The sequence below is a fragment of the Pristis pectinata genome, chromosome 2 (assembly GCF_009764475.1).
Source record: "Pristis pectinata isolate sPriPec2 chromosome 2, sPriPec2.1.pri, whole genome shotgun sequence".
In the NCBI taxonomy this organism is placed as follows: domain Eukaryota; kingdom Metazoa; phylum Chordata; class Chondrichthyes; order Rhinopristiformes; family Pristidae; genus Pristis; species Pristis pectinata.
In genome coordinates this window covers 32,967,465-32,980,755 of record NC_067406.1, presented here as the reverse complement: position 1 = coordinate 32,980,755, position 13,291 = coordinate 32,967,465, and the positions used below count along the sequence as shown (strand labels likewise).

Genomic DNA, 13,291 nt, shown 5'->3' with positions numbered 1-13,291 from the left:
CCGTCAATTCCCTTTTGATCCATTAACCTATGGAGATGGGTAATTTGTGCAGCCAGTTAGCCTAGCAGCATGTCTAAGGGATGTGGGAAGGAACTGTAGAACCCAGATCATGGAGAGGTCATGCAAATTTCACACAGATAAAACCCAAGGTCAGAATTGAATCTCGATCCCTGGAACTGTGAGGCAGCAGCACTAACTGCTTTACCACTGTGCCACATTCTGATAGTATTAAATGTAACTAGCCACATTACTGTAACTTCAAATGCCCTACAGGGGAGTAATACCTTGAAAATGGATCTGTCTACAAAGGAGACAAGATGTTTTATGTCTGCAAGATCAGTAATCATTTGCATGTATTTTACATTGGTCCTGATTTTGTGGCTAGTGGTGAAGATGCTGTCCATAGAAATTATGTGGGTTTTTAAACTAGGCTTCACTGTCTAATCCAGCAGAGATAACAGATAACAGTGAGACTCTTCAACCAATCAGATTAGAGAATTCTTACTGAGGCATACACAGTCCAAACTAGAAATGATTAGATTTAAGTCATGTATATGTAATGTATGTCCACTTAGAGGGCTCTTCACCTGTAATAAAGTCTATTGCAGAATGTGCATACTGATACATTTGAAACATGAGGAATTGTATGTAGTTTGTTCAAGGATTCTTCACAGATTCCCTATGGAACTTAATATACACATTATTTCAGAGCAGTTAATTGCTTGCTGGTCTCCTTGAAGGGGTGATAGTCTTGAAGCAACAATTATTGATTACAACTAAAATTACATATATTACAGAACCCAAACAAAGTAAAGATTGAGGGAAAACAAGAAATTATGAGAGATAAAAGACAAAAAATGTAAAAAAGGTTATTAAAAATTTCTCTAATTTGCATTCTTTGATTAATTTGATTCTTACAGAATATGAGCATGCTTGTTCAGTTTTTATGGTCAGGGAACTTTTTTGGCTATAACTAGCTGATAATCATTCGCTTATCCTTAAAAGCACTAGCCCTGACTTCTTCAGGGATGTGCATATCGCAGCTGAGGATGGCAGTTAAGGCTCATCCTAATTGTTAAGAGATGGTGAGGTTGAGCAGGTGCCTTAAACTACTTCCATCTTGTGTTGAGGGTGGTCCCACAATACTGCTTGGTAGGAATTACATGGCAATGAGAGGATAACTATATACTTCCAAGTCCAGATGATATGTGACTTAGAGAAGCAATATACAGATAGCTGTCTTCTAATGTACGATGAAACTCCGATAAACCAGTACCAAAAAGACTTTGGTGGTACTGAACTCTCAAATTATTGGATGTTACTCATATTAATCCTTCACACTTCTAAATCAATTTTTTTTACATGTTACACAGTAGTATTTTTCAGTGAACCCGGTGAGTAAAACAGGCTGAAAAATACAAGCACTCCATACCCCATGGATAATGAGGATTTAGTGTACCAATGAGTGACACAGATGCAAAGTGTTTGGGATCTCTGAACAATTGAAAGATTATCAGAATTTTGATGTACTTACTGACTTTGTCCTCATGGCTGGTAGATACTGTGTATTTGATTGCTCTGTTTAAGTTTATAGACAGTGAAGGTAATGGATGTTCAGGGATGGTGTCAAGCTTCTTGGTCTGCACTTAACCAGGTAATAGCCAGAGGCAGTAAGAATAGTGAACCCTGGATGTTGAGGGATATTGAGGGATGGATAAAGAGCCAAAATAAAGCAATTAACAAGTATAGGGAACTAATGATGGGGAGGCCCATCAGGAGTATAAAAAGTGTTGGGGTGGCTATTTAAAAAGAAAGTTACACAGGCTAATAGGGGTCACCAAAAAAATCACTGTCAGATGGGAATAAAGTAAATCTTAAGGCATTCTGTAAGGATATTAAAGGGCAAAAGAACAACCAGGGGAAAAGTAGGACCCATTACCCATTATAGCAGCATGGTTAGGATGAATATGAGGCTTGAGCAGTGGTGCAGGTGGGAGGGTTTTAGATTCCTGGGGCATTGGAACCTGTTCTGGGGGAGGTGGGAGCTGTACAAACTGGATGATCTACACCTGGGCAGGACAGGGATCAATGTCCTAGGGGTTTGTTTGCTAGTGCTGTTGCGGAGGGTGTAAATTTATATGGCAGGGGGATGGGAATCCATGCAGAAAGACAGAGGGAAGCAAGGCAGAGACCAGAGCAAAAGTTAGAAAAGAGAAAAGTAAGAGAAGAGTACAGAAAAGTCAAATGCAAACGACACAAAGGTTACCAGATTCTAAAAGGACAATGAGCGTAAGGGCACTATATCTGAATGCCTGTAGTATTCAAAACAAGGTCATTGAACTTGTGACACAAATCAGTACAAAGGGGTATGATTTAGTGGTCATTACAGAAACATGGTTGCAGGGTGGAGATGAGTGGGAATTAAATATCCAAGGGTATCAGGTAATACGGAAGGATAGGCAGGAAGGTAAGGGAGGTGGGGTAGCGCTCTTAATTAAGAATGAGATCAGAGTGATAATGAGAGACGATATAAGATCTAAGGAGCAGAACGTTGAGTCCATCTGGGTAAAGATTAGGAATAGTAAAGGGGAAAAAAAATCACTGGTGGAAGTTGTCTATAGGCCACCGAATAATAACATTACAGTGGCACAGGCAATAAACCAAGAAATATTTGATGTATGTAAGAATGGAACGGCAGTTGTCATGGGAAACTTTAACTTCCTCACAGATTGGGCGATTCAAGTTGGATGAGACAGTCTTGAGGAGGACTTCAAAGAATGCATCTGTGATAGATTTCTTGAACAGCATGTTAGTGAACCTACAAGGGAAAATGCTGTCTCAGATTTGGTCCTGTGCAATGATACAGGTAAAATTAACGATCTTAGTTAAGGGATCCTCTTGGAAAGAGTGATCAGAGTATGATTAAATTTCTCATACAAATGGAGGGTGCGATAGTTCGATCTAAAACCAATGTATTATGACTAAACAAGGGAAACTACAACAGGATGAGGGAGGAGTTGGCTAGCGTAGACTGGAAACACAGGCTATAGGTGGGACAGTTGAGGGACGGGAGACTTTTAAAGAGATTTTTCAAGGAGCTCAACAAAAGTATATTCCTGTTAAATGCAAGGACAGTAAGGATGGGAAGAGCCAGCCTTGGATAACTAAGGAAATAAAAGAAGGCATCAAGCTAAAAGCTCATGCACACAAAGTCGCCAAGAGTAGTGGGAAACTGGAAGATAGGGAAAACTTTAAAAAGCAACAAAGAACCGCTAAGCAAGCAATAAGGAAAGGAAAGATTGATTAGGAAAGTAAACTAGCACAAAATATAAGAGCAGATAGTAAAAGTTTTTAGAATTATATAAAGCAGAAAAGGGTGGCTAAAAAGATTTTTTTTTCAAATCTTGTTAATTGATTTTTCAAATAGCGACTAATGGAGAGAATACACATTTATTTAAGTGTAACTTAATGTCCATGTTCCATTAAACATAATGAGAGAACCAACAAAGTTCAATCATGAGCACAGCAGGAGATAGCTTATGGATGTACAGTAATGAGGAGTAGTTACTGAGTTCTCCAGCATGCTAATGGGACTAGGGAGATGGATGGAAGATAATTTGGAGGCGGAGGAGGAGGCATAAATGGTTTGAAGTCATAAGAGAGGACTTCCGAGAACCAGCTGTATGTTATTTGTCTGGACCTTGGTATGTAATGGTACACAATTCCAGCAACACACGCAAAATGCTGGAGGAATTCAGCATGTCAGGCAGCATCTATGGAGGGAAATAAACAGTTGACGATTCGGGTTGAGACCCTTCATCAGGACTGGAAAGGAAGAGGGCAGAAGCTCAGACTAATAAACTTATTCTGGCTGATAAACAGATTACATCACTATTAAGGTAGCAGAGACCCTCTTCCATCATATGTCTATAAGTCCTAAACTCAATAGTCTGCAGCACTGGCTAAACAGCCACATACAGTTTAACTAGTTGTTTGGCAGTAATCAGTCACACAGTTCAGTGCACTCGTGTGATGAATTATTCATCTATATGTGTGCATGATATTTTTTTCAACAGAGAGGGTTATTACTGCGTTAATATTGAGATATCTCGATAAAAGATTTATAGTTATTTTCTGGATTTTTAGATCATTTATAGGATGTTGAAGTTGTCAGCAAGGCTGACATTTATTGCCCATCACTAATTGTTCTCAAAATGGTGGAGGTGAGTCACCTACTTGAATGGCTGCAATACATTTTCTTAGAAGACACATATAAATAAGTAAATATACAGAAATGATGAACAGGTAGACACCAGCTCAGTGGTCCCATTGAGACTGTTCTTTGTCTTCATAATGCAACTCGCTACTGAGACACACATTGATCCAACCTACCAGCACCAATACTGTCTCTTGGGAAAAGCAAAAATGAGATAAAAAGCATAGGCCATTTTAAAAGGGTAAATATCTGCACAATTTATTACAATGATTAAAATAGGTTCCAGAGAATTAATGACTACAAGGTCCATTGCTACAGCTCCCTCTTTAAGCAACAACATTAACCAAATCTTGAAACACATCCAGCTTCAAATTTCAACAACTGCTTTAAACTTGCTTGCTGCAAAAGATAATATAATTCAAATACTGACAACTAACAATGAAGAAAAGTTCCTGCTATGTATCCTAGATATATGTTGTGCATGTCCTCTGACCCTCTGTAACTTGTTAAGCCTATGCATTTGGATAGAACCTAATCTCATTTTAATCAAATCCCTGCAGTTTTATCCTTTATCAGATTGGAAGGAGCCAGCTCACTAAGCCTGTCACTCATAGCTCCAAGTTTAGTGAAAACCTATTAAAACTTTTCCAGGGTCTTCTCAGCACACAGCACATGAGATACTTAAGTTGCCAAGACCATGAAACACAATGGCCCTAACACCAGTTCATGCAGGACTTCAACAATAACCAGTCACCATGCGAAACCACTGACATTAAGACAACCTCTGTGAAAATCTAACCAATTACTTATTCAACTCAAGTTCTGCCTGTCAGTCTCACTGGACACCAACATATTTATCACCTTATTTGTCAAATCTTGACAAAATTATTTGAAAATTATGGTAGTCATTGCTTCCATGGTAGTCATTGCCTCCTGCTTGCACCAATATTGTAACCTCCTTGGAAAATACAATGAGGTAACTACAACAAAGTCTACCTTTCTAAGAATCATATTCACTGTCTTTATTAACGCTTTCTCTGGTAGTCATATAGAGTGACTCTAATTTTAAAAGTTTCCTACAACTTTTTCTCCAGCTGAAGCTGAGCTATGATTTGTTTCAAGACTCTTCAGTATTGTACTGATATCCTGCACAATATTTGCATCTACTTTGACACTCTCAGCTAGGGGTGTTTCAACACTATCAAATGGTTCAATGTAATGGTAACCAAGAATCATCTACTAGGATAAAGAATGGTTCAAAGAAGCATCTAAAATCCCACCTTAATCTGCCATGAAGAACTCTTCAACACCACTTCTTCACGAGCATTTCTGAAATTTATTTTGTTATTGCAATCACAATTATCTGCTATATTTTTCTTCAGTTACTTTTCAGATGTTCTGATAACAGCTCCCACCAACTCTGAATTCAGTAGCAATCTTTTTTTGTAGTCTAATCTTTGGCCAAGGTAGGTGCAGATATTGTAGTGATTTGACTTTACATATGACTTTTATTTAATTTTATCATCTGCCCTTCTTTCAGCTTTTCGAACAATCGTGGGTTGGCAATTTCCCAACTAGCAAAGTTAAATCAGTTCAAGGCCACTGTCATCTTCATGAGCCTGGGCACTTTGAAATCTTGGAGTTAGCAATTAATTATTAACTACATTGTTTACGCTAATCAGGTTGAATAATATTGTGATAACTGATACCCAAATGTTACCTTTACTGTTTCATAATGCAACAGAATTATTATTTGAACTGGTTACCTTTAATTGTTCTCTAAATGTATTAGAATCAATCATTAATGACTGTTGTGTCCAGTGCTTGAATAAGAAAATAAAAAGCTCCACTTTACATAAATTTCCTGATTCAGGAAGGCAGAGGCATATTTCTGGGAGGCCAAGGGCATAGATGTCTACGGTTATAGATGTCTGAAACTGAAAATTCAATTTCCATCTGAAATTGTTTAAATGAATAGAATCAAAATAGCTTTACTTTGATTAGGATCACATACATGATAGGTTTTAATTACTGAAAGGCCAGCTTGCCACCCAAGCCATATGGCAGACCATCGCGTTACCCTGCTGGGGTACCAAACAGGCATCCCGCTGCGGGTCTTCAGTTCGTTACCTGTCCAGTAGGTGGCAGCTTGATGTAACTCAGCTGACAGGAGCGGGAGATGATCAGGGACAGGATGGCAAGACTGACGATGACAGTGGCTCCTGCTCTTCCTTATCCGAAAAAATAATTTTATACTTAGCTTTCTGGTACCAGTGGTCCAACAAGTTACAGTTGGGATTCCATGTGCTTCATTGGACTTCGATTTACTGTTTACAAGAGCCTACAACTTGGAAATTGGAATCATTTTGATCACCCAGTGGGAAGCATCTTCCAATTAGAAACAAGAGAATGTAACATATTCAAGCTTTTCCCATTAGATGTATCACAGCTTGGTATGGCAACTGCTCAGCCCAGGACCGCAAGAAACTGCAGAGAGTTGTGGACACAGCCCAGCACATCACAGAAACCAGCCTCCCCTCCATGAACTCTGTCTATACCTCTCACTGCCTTGATGAAGCAGCCAACATAATCAAAGACCCCTCCCACCCCGGTCATTCTCTCTTCTCTCCCATCAGGCAGGAGCCTGAGGGCACATACACCAGGCTCAAGGACAGCTGCTATCGCACTGTGTTAAGACTATGGAATGGTTCCCTTATATGATGAGATGGACTCTTGACTTCACAATCTACCTTGTTGTAACCCTTGAACCTTATTGTCTACCTGCACTGCACTTCCTCTGTAGCTGTGACATTTTACTCTGTACTGTTATTGTTTTTACCTGTACTACCTCAATGCACTCTGTACTAACCCAATGTAACTGCACTGTGTAATGAATTGATCTGTACGAATGGTATGCAAGACAAGTTTTTCACTGTACCTCGGAACAAGTGACAATAATAAACCAATACCAATATCAATGTCAAAGTTAAAGTCTCATTGTTTCTAATGACAAAGGAGACTTTTTAGCCCATTGACCCTGTGCAGGGTCTCAGAGCCTCCCTATCAGTTCCACATATTTCCATTTTTCACATTATCTCTCACGCTCATCATCTTCTCCCCTATTCTTTTGCTTCCCATTGACACGGGGGGGGGGCGTGGTGGGGGGCATGATAACACAGTGGTCATATTACTGGACTTGCAATGCAGGGACTGGAATAATGACTGGACATGAGTTCAAATCCCTCATGGCATGTATGGAATTTAAGCGATATCTCGCATTGACAGAGACCTAGGTTCAGTCCTGACCTTGGATGCTGTTTGCGTAGTTCTTGTATGTTCTTGCGGTGACCGTGTGAGTTTCTCCCACATCCCAATGATTTGCAGGTTAGCTGCTTTAAAATTCCCTAATGTAGGTGAGTGTCAGAATCTGGAGGGAGTTGATAAAAATGTGGGGAGAATAACAATGGGATTCACACGTGATTTGTGTAACTGGGTGGTTGACGATTGGTGCAGACTCAGTGGGCTGAAGGGCCTGTTTCCATGCTGTATCTCTCTATGACTCTACTGAAGAGCAAGACTTTGGGATGTGGAAGGAAACCGGAGCACCTGGGGGAAGCCCAGGGCAACTTCCACACAGACAACACCCTAGATTAGGCTCAAAATTAGGTTGCTCGAGCTGTGCGGAAACAGCATTAACCAGTGTGCTGCTGTGATCCACCCCCTCACTGTCATTTATTGATCTGAGACCACTCAACACTTCCTTAAACAGAACTGTTTCATCTTCCTGCTATCACGTTGTTTTCTAACAAGTCCCCAGAAAGGCTCCAATGGCTGCAGCGTGGCAATTTTGAAAAATAGTTACCTTTATTTTTACCGTCATTCTTTTTCAAAATTAGGTGTTAAAGAATGAACCAAGTTTCATTTTGTTCATCCAGCCGCAGCAAGAGAAGCTCCTGGTTCAGATATAGAGGAGTAATCAATTGCAAAGCTCCAACAGCACATTTTAACCTCAGGAGCTCACTCTATCAAGCTCAGTGACGCATTTAACTTTCACTAACCTCGCTCTGGTGATTCCTTTAGCGACAATTGCTCAGAATCGTCAGCAGTTCTGTGATTGCTTCCGTCAGGCTGAAATCACTTCAAACTATTTTTACTCAGAGAGTGGTGAGTGCGTGGAATGGGCTGCCGGAAATGGTGGTGGAGGCTGATACAATAGGGTCTTTCAAGAGACTGTTAGATCAGTATATGGAGCTGAGTAAAATAGAGGGCTATGGGTAAGCCTAGTAATTTCTAGGGTAGGGACATGTTCGGCACAGCCTTGTGGGCCGAAGGGCCTGAATTGTGCTGTAATTGTTCTATGTTCTATGTCAGAACCTCTGACACAGCTAAAAGAGGAAAAGACTTCAATCATTTTATGAATGTGAAACTGGCTATCAAAATTAAAGAATAAAGATAATAGTTCAGAAATAATGTTAACTCAGTTGTTTCAAAGTCAGTAACTAGTTATAAAGTATGGTCATTGTCATAATTCAGCAAACCAGTTGGCATGATGATACATACAATGGTCGGCTTCAAGATGGTGGACTGGAGGGTCTGTTTCTATGCTGGATGACTCTTTGGCTCTATGATTTGATATAGAAAAGAAATACATATTAAATCGCTTGTGTTTGTTTCTTCCAGACTGTCGGGTGTGACTATGAAATAGAATCCAATGCAGTTGAAGATCAATGTGGGGTGTGCCATGGGAATGGCTCTTTCTGTCAGACAGTAAAGAAGACCTTTGAAGAGAGTGAAGGATTAGGTAAAAATTTGATCAACAATCTTATTTTGTGACTGATCAGTTGGTAACATTTAAGAGAATGTGGGCAGGTTCCTGTGTACATCGTGTTATGTGAACATATGTGTTATGTACCAGAGATGCTTTCCTGCCAGTACTTGTTATTGGCGATTGAATACCTCATGTTTCCAGCACCTGGCTCCTGGTGCATGTCTGGTTTATGTTATTGACCCCCAGCTTTGACCACACACCAAGCCCATGGTCCCAACCTTGTTTCCTACCACACATCTCTTCCTGACCTTGACTCAGACTGCACGATCTCTTCCCAACCTCGACTCTCACCACACAACTAGTTCACATTCCTGAACCCCGGTTCCTGTAACATATCTGGCCCATATTGCCAACCAATTGCACACCTGCTCCACATTCTGACCCCTGCTCTAGCTCCACATCTGGCCCACATTCTAAAACTCAATTCTGGCTGAATTTCTGGCTCACATTCCTGACCCCCATTCTGGCTGCTCATCGGGCCCACATTACTAACTTTCAGTCCCACCACATTCCTGGCCCACATTCCCAACTCCTATATCCTGTTGCACATTTGGCCCACACTCCTGAACTCCAGCTCCAGCCACACATCTGCCCTGCATGCTTGATCTCTATCTGGCCCACATTTGGATGACACCAAAATTGGTGGTATAGTGGACAGTGAAGAGATCACATCAACTGGGGAAATGGGCCCAAGAATGACAGAAGGAATTTTACTCGGACAAGTGTGAGGTGTTGCATTTTGGTAAGTTACACCAGGGCAGGACTTGCACAGTAAATGGCAGGGCCCTGGAGAGGGTTATGGAACAAAGAGACATAGGTACACTAGTACATAGTTCTCTGAAAGTTAAGACACAGGTAGATTGGTGAAGAAGGTATTTGGCACACTTGCCTTCATCGGTCAGAGCACTAAGTACAGGAGTTACGATGTCATGTTGCAACTGTACAAGTCGGTGGTAGGACCACACTTGGAGTATTGTGTGCAGTTCTGTTCACCCAGCTATGGGAAGGGTGTCACTAAGCTGGAAAGGGTGTAGAAAAGATACACAGGGTGGTTGCCAGGACTGGTAGGCTTGAGTTATAAGGAGAGACTGGATAGATTGAGGCTTTTTTTCCCTGGAGCATAGGAGGCTGAGAGGTGACCTTTTAAAGGTATATAAAATCATAAGGGCCATAGATAAGGCATATTGTCACAGTCTTTTTCCCAGGGTAGGGAAATCTAAAGCTAGAGGCCATTTCTTAAGGTGAGAGGGGAAAAATTTTAAAGGGAGCTGAGGGGCAACTTTTTCACAAAGAAGGAGGTGGGTATGTGGAACCAGCTGCCAGAGGAAGCTGTAGAGGCGGGTACAATTACAACATTTAAAAGACATGTAGACAGGTGCATGAATAGTTAAAGTGTAGAGAGATATGGATCAAATGCAGGCAAATGCGACTAGTTGAGGTGGACAACTTGATTGGCATGGACGAGTTGGGCCAAAGGGCTTGTTTCCATGCTATATAGTTCTATGACTCTGTGACTCTCTTTCTGACCCTCAACTCTAGCCACACACCTAGCCCACCCATGTTCCTGGTCCCTGGCTCCAGTTGCACACTTGGCCCACATTCTCAACCCCCAGCACACGATACAGTCAGCCTATGTTCCTGACTCCCAGTGCTGGTCAGATTGATTTCTTTATTACAATATGGACTGCATTTTAAACATACTTACTGGGCTCTGGAACATCGAGAGATCTTTAAAGGTGGCATACAAGTCCAAATGTCCGTCTGTTTTGTTATCAGCTGAAAATGTGCTGTCCTGTTTTGCTGGAAGAAGAATTACTTTGAAAAAGATCTTATTAACATCATGGTGCAGGAGCTAAATTATAGCATTGACTCTATGCCTTGTTTGAAACCAATATCTAAAGGTACCATTCTTAGCATGGCAGTTCTCCAAATGCTGCTGAATTATTTTACCATTCAGTCCCAGATAGAATGAACTTCGGCACATCTAATCACTTACTTAGCAGCTGTATCTGTGGAACTTGCAAATTAACTTTTACAGAAGGGGGTCACTCATGTTCATTGAATCTTCTTCGAATAACTAATTACGGATTAGGAATGGCAAATGTCGGGCATTGAGGCTTGTCCTTAATGTTTCAACCCATGTGCCGGTTAATTTGCAGTTTACACCTTTACAGTTTTACAGAAGTCATTTTTGTTAATGGGCAGCAGGTTAGCAATAAAATAATTTGCAAAGTAGGGTGGCACGCTGTTGGAGCTAATCCAATCGTTTTGGAATAAAATTAGAAACCATCAGAGCCTCTCACATCCTTCATAGGTTTAGAGAGAGTCACAAATCTGGGTGTTTTATTTCACTTTTTTTTCGAGTAAGTTATTAAAACAAACAGATTGTTAAAATGCAGTGTTTAAAATCCTCTCTTTTATGGGGGAGCTGCTGTTATTACTTTATGTAATGTTTACTTCCTTCATGATGACATAGGCCTGCTTCCATGAAACAAGGAGATTGAAACTGGGCTGCCAGCTATTACCTGCTTTACACTATTCACACGAAGTCAAGATCTATCCTGATGTGTGGTGCAGATTGGATTATTGATGCACTGCAACACCAGAGTTGCTTTCAGTTTACTTATTCATGCCATATCATGGTTAATTGGAGTGAGGCCACATAATTCATATTGGAGTGGTTATAATCATAGTGAATGTGGGGAGAGGCCATAACAATCAATGATTAAGAATGCAAATAAATATTTGACTGAATCCAAAGCAATAAAGTACAACTGTCCTTATTTGTTTTCATAAAATATAAATTTTATGCTATTTATCTATTTTTATGTCAGGTACAAAGGAACAAGATAAGCCAGACATTGCATTTAGTGATAATAGCATAAAACTGCTGAAAACATTCACTTTACATTTCTCCGTCCATAGTCCCAATGTCGGCTGTTAACGTGCCTTTATTGAGATTTATTCAAGCTTTACTTTTGTTACTTAAGTTTACTTGCAAGATAAATATATTTTGGCTAGAAAGATTCAATTAAGTTAGGCTGAAAAGCTGCAAAATGCACTTAACAAAGTTTCAAAAAAATGTGTGGAATGGGGCGTATTTTCAAATCCTCTCAGAGAATAAATCTTAGCCTAGAAATTGGATTCCATCCATTTTTGCATGCTGAATGGGTGCCGTGTTGTCCAAATGCTAGTGAAACTTGGAATATTGGGATGTTCTTGCTTTGAGAAATGGTTATCATGGTTTGCTTCTGGAAGTGCTATCAAGCCTGACCTATACAATTAAGCGGGCAGCTGCCACATCATTCACACGCTGACTCATGGGAAGCAAGTCAGCACTATTAAAGAGCTCCTCCCTATGGCTGCCATGGAGATAAAGGAAAATGGGGATCGGTGGGAGGAAGAGATGCAGCAAATGGTGAGAGGTAAACAGAGAACAGAGTGGGGAGCGAGACGGCAAGGCAATAGCAATACATATGTTCCCATAGGGAAAAGCCAACCCCCACTCCACCACATAGACTGGGCAGATTGAACTCCAAGCCATTGCTTAGATTGGCAGCATCTGGCAGCACTGGAACAATAAATCAAGGCATCTGTGAACTGCAGATATCAGGGCACAGATTTGTCAATCTTTGTTCAGTTATGCTGGCATTTTAATACATTAATATGACTGGGGATTTATAAATTATAGAAAACTGTGTCTCAGTGTAAACTCTTGAAATGATGTATGATTCATTATCATTTTATTGAGAGTTTAAAACACGTAAAACTGGAATAGATCTTGGACAAAACAAAATGATCAGCAGCCAATGGTGATTGTGCAATAGATTATAAAATACAAAAAATATACACTTAACAATAGACAAGTTGACAAGTAGCCTAATAGTTTGTGAGCTCTGGAGCCTTTCAGATACGTGAAGATGCCTTCAATCTGTTCTCTACTTTCCTGTCTTCTCATGAAGTTCTTAAACTATTCTGCAACTTACTTCCACATGCTTAGCTTTATGCTTTAATCCTCAGACAAAGACCACTCAATAAATGTCCATCTTCTTCTTCTGAAGCATTCCCTCAGGATCCAAGATGATTTACTTCCACTGTGGTTTTGTGGGTCCCCAGGTCAATATGAGGCCAATATTGGAACTGCAGACTCTTCCACCGATGGGGCAGGAGATGTCTGTTAAGGCATTGGGCAGGTAATTTGTAAGGTTTCATGTACTTTCTGCTATTTATGCAGGGTTTATGTTTGC

The 13,291-nt window shown here is 40.4% G+C and overlaps 1 protein-coding gene across 1 annotated transcript in view; it reads left to right on the top strand.

The window, feature by feature from the left end:
• The window catches only part of LOC127580526 (A disintegrin and metalloproteinase with thrombospondin motifs 12-like), a 391,205-nt gene that overhangs the window by 309,756 nt on the left and 68,158 nt on the right, over positions 1-13,291 (top strand). Inside the window, exon 14 of the mRNA XM_052034119.1 lies at positions 8,897-9,017. Within this exon, the coding sequence (XP_051890079.1) occupies positions 8,897-9,017 (121 nt within the window). The remainder of the gene's footprint in view (positions 1-8,896; positions 9,018-13,291) is intronic.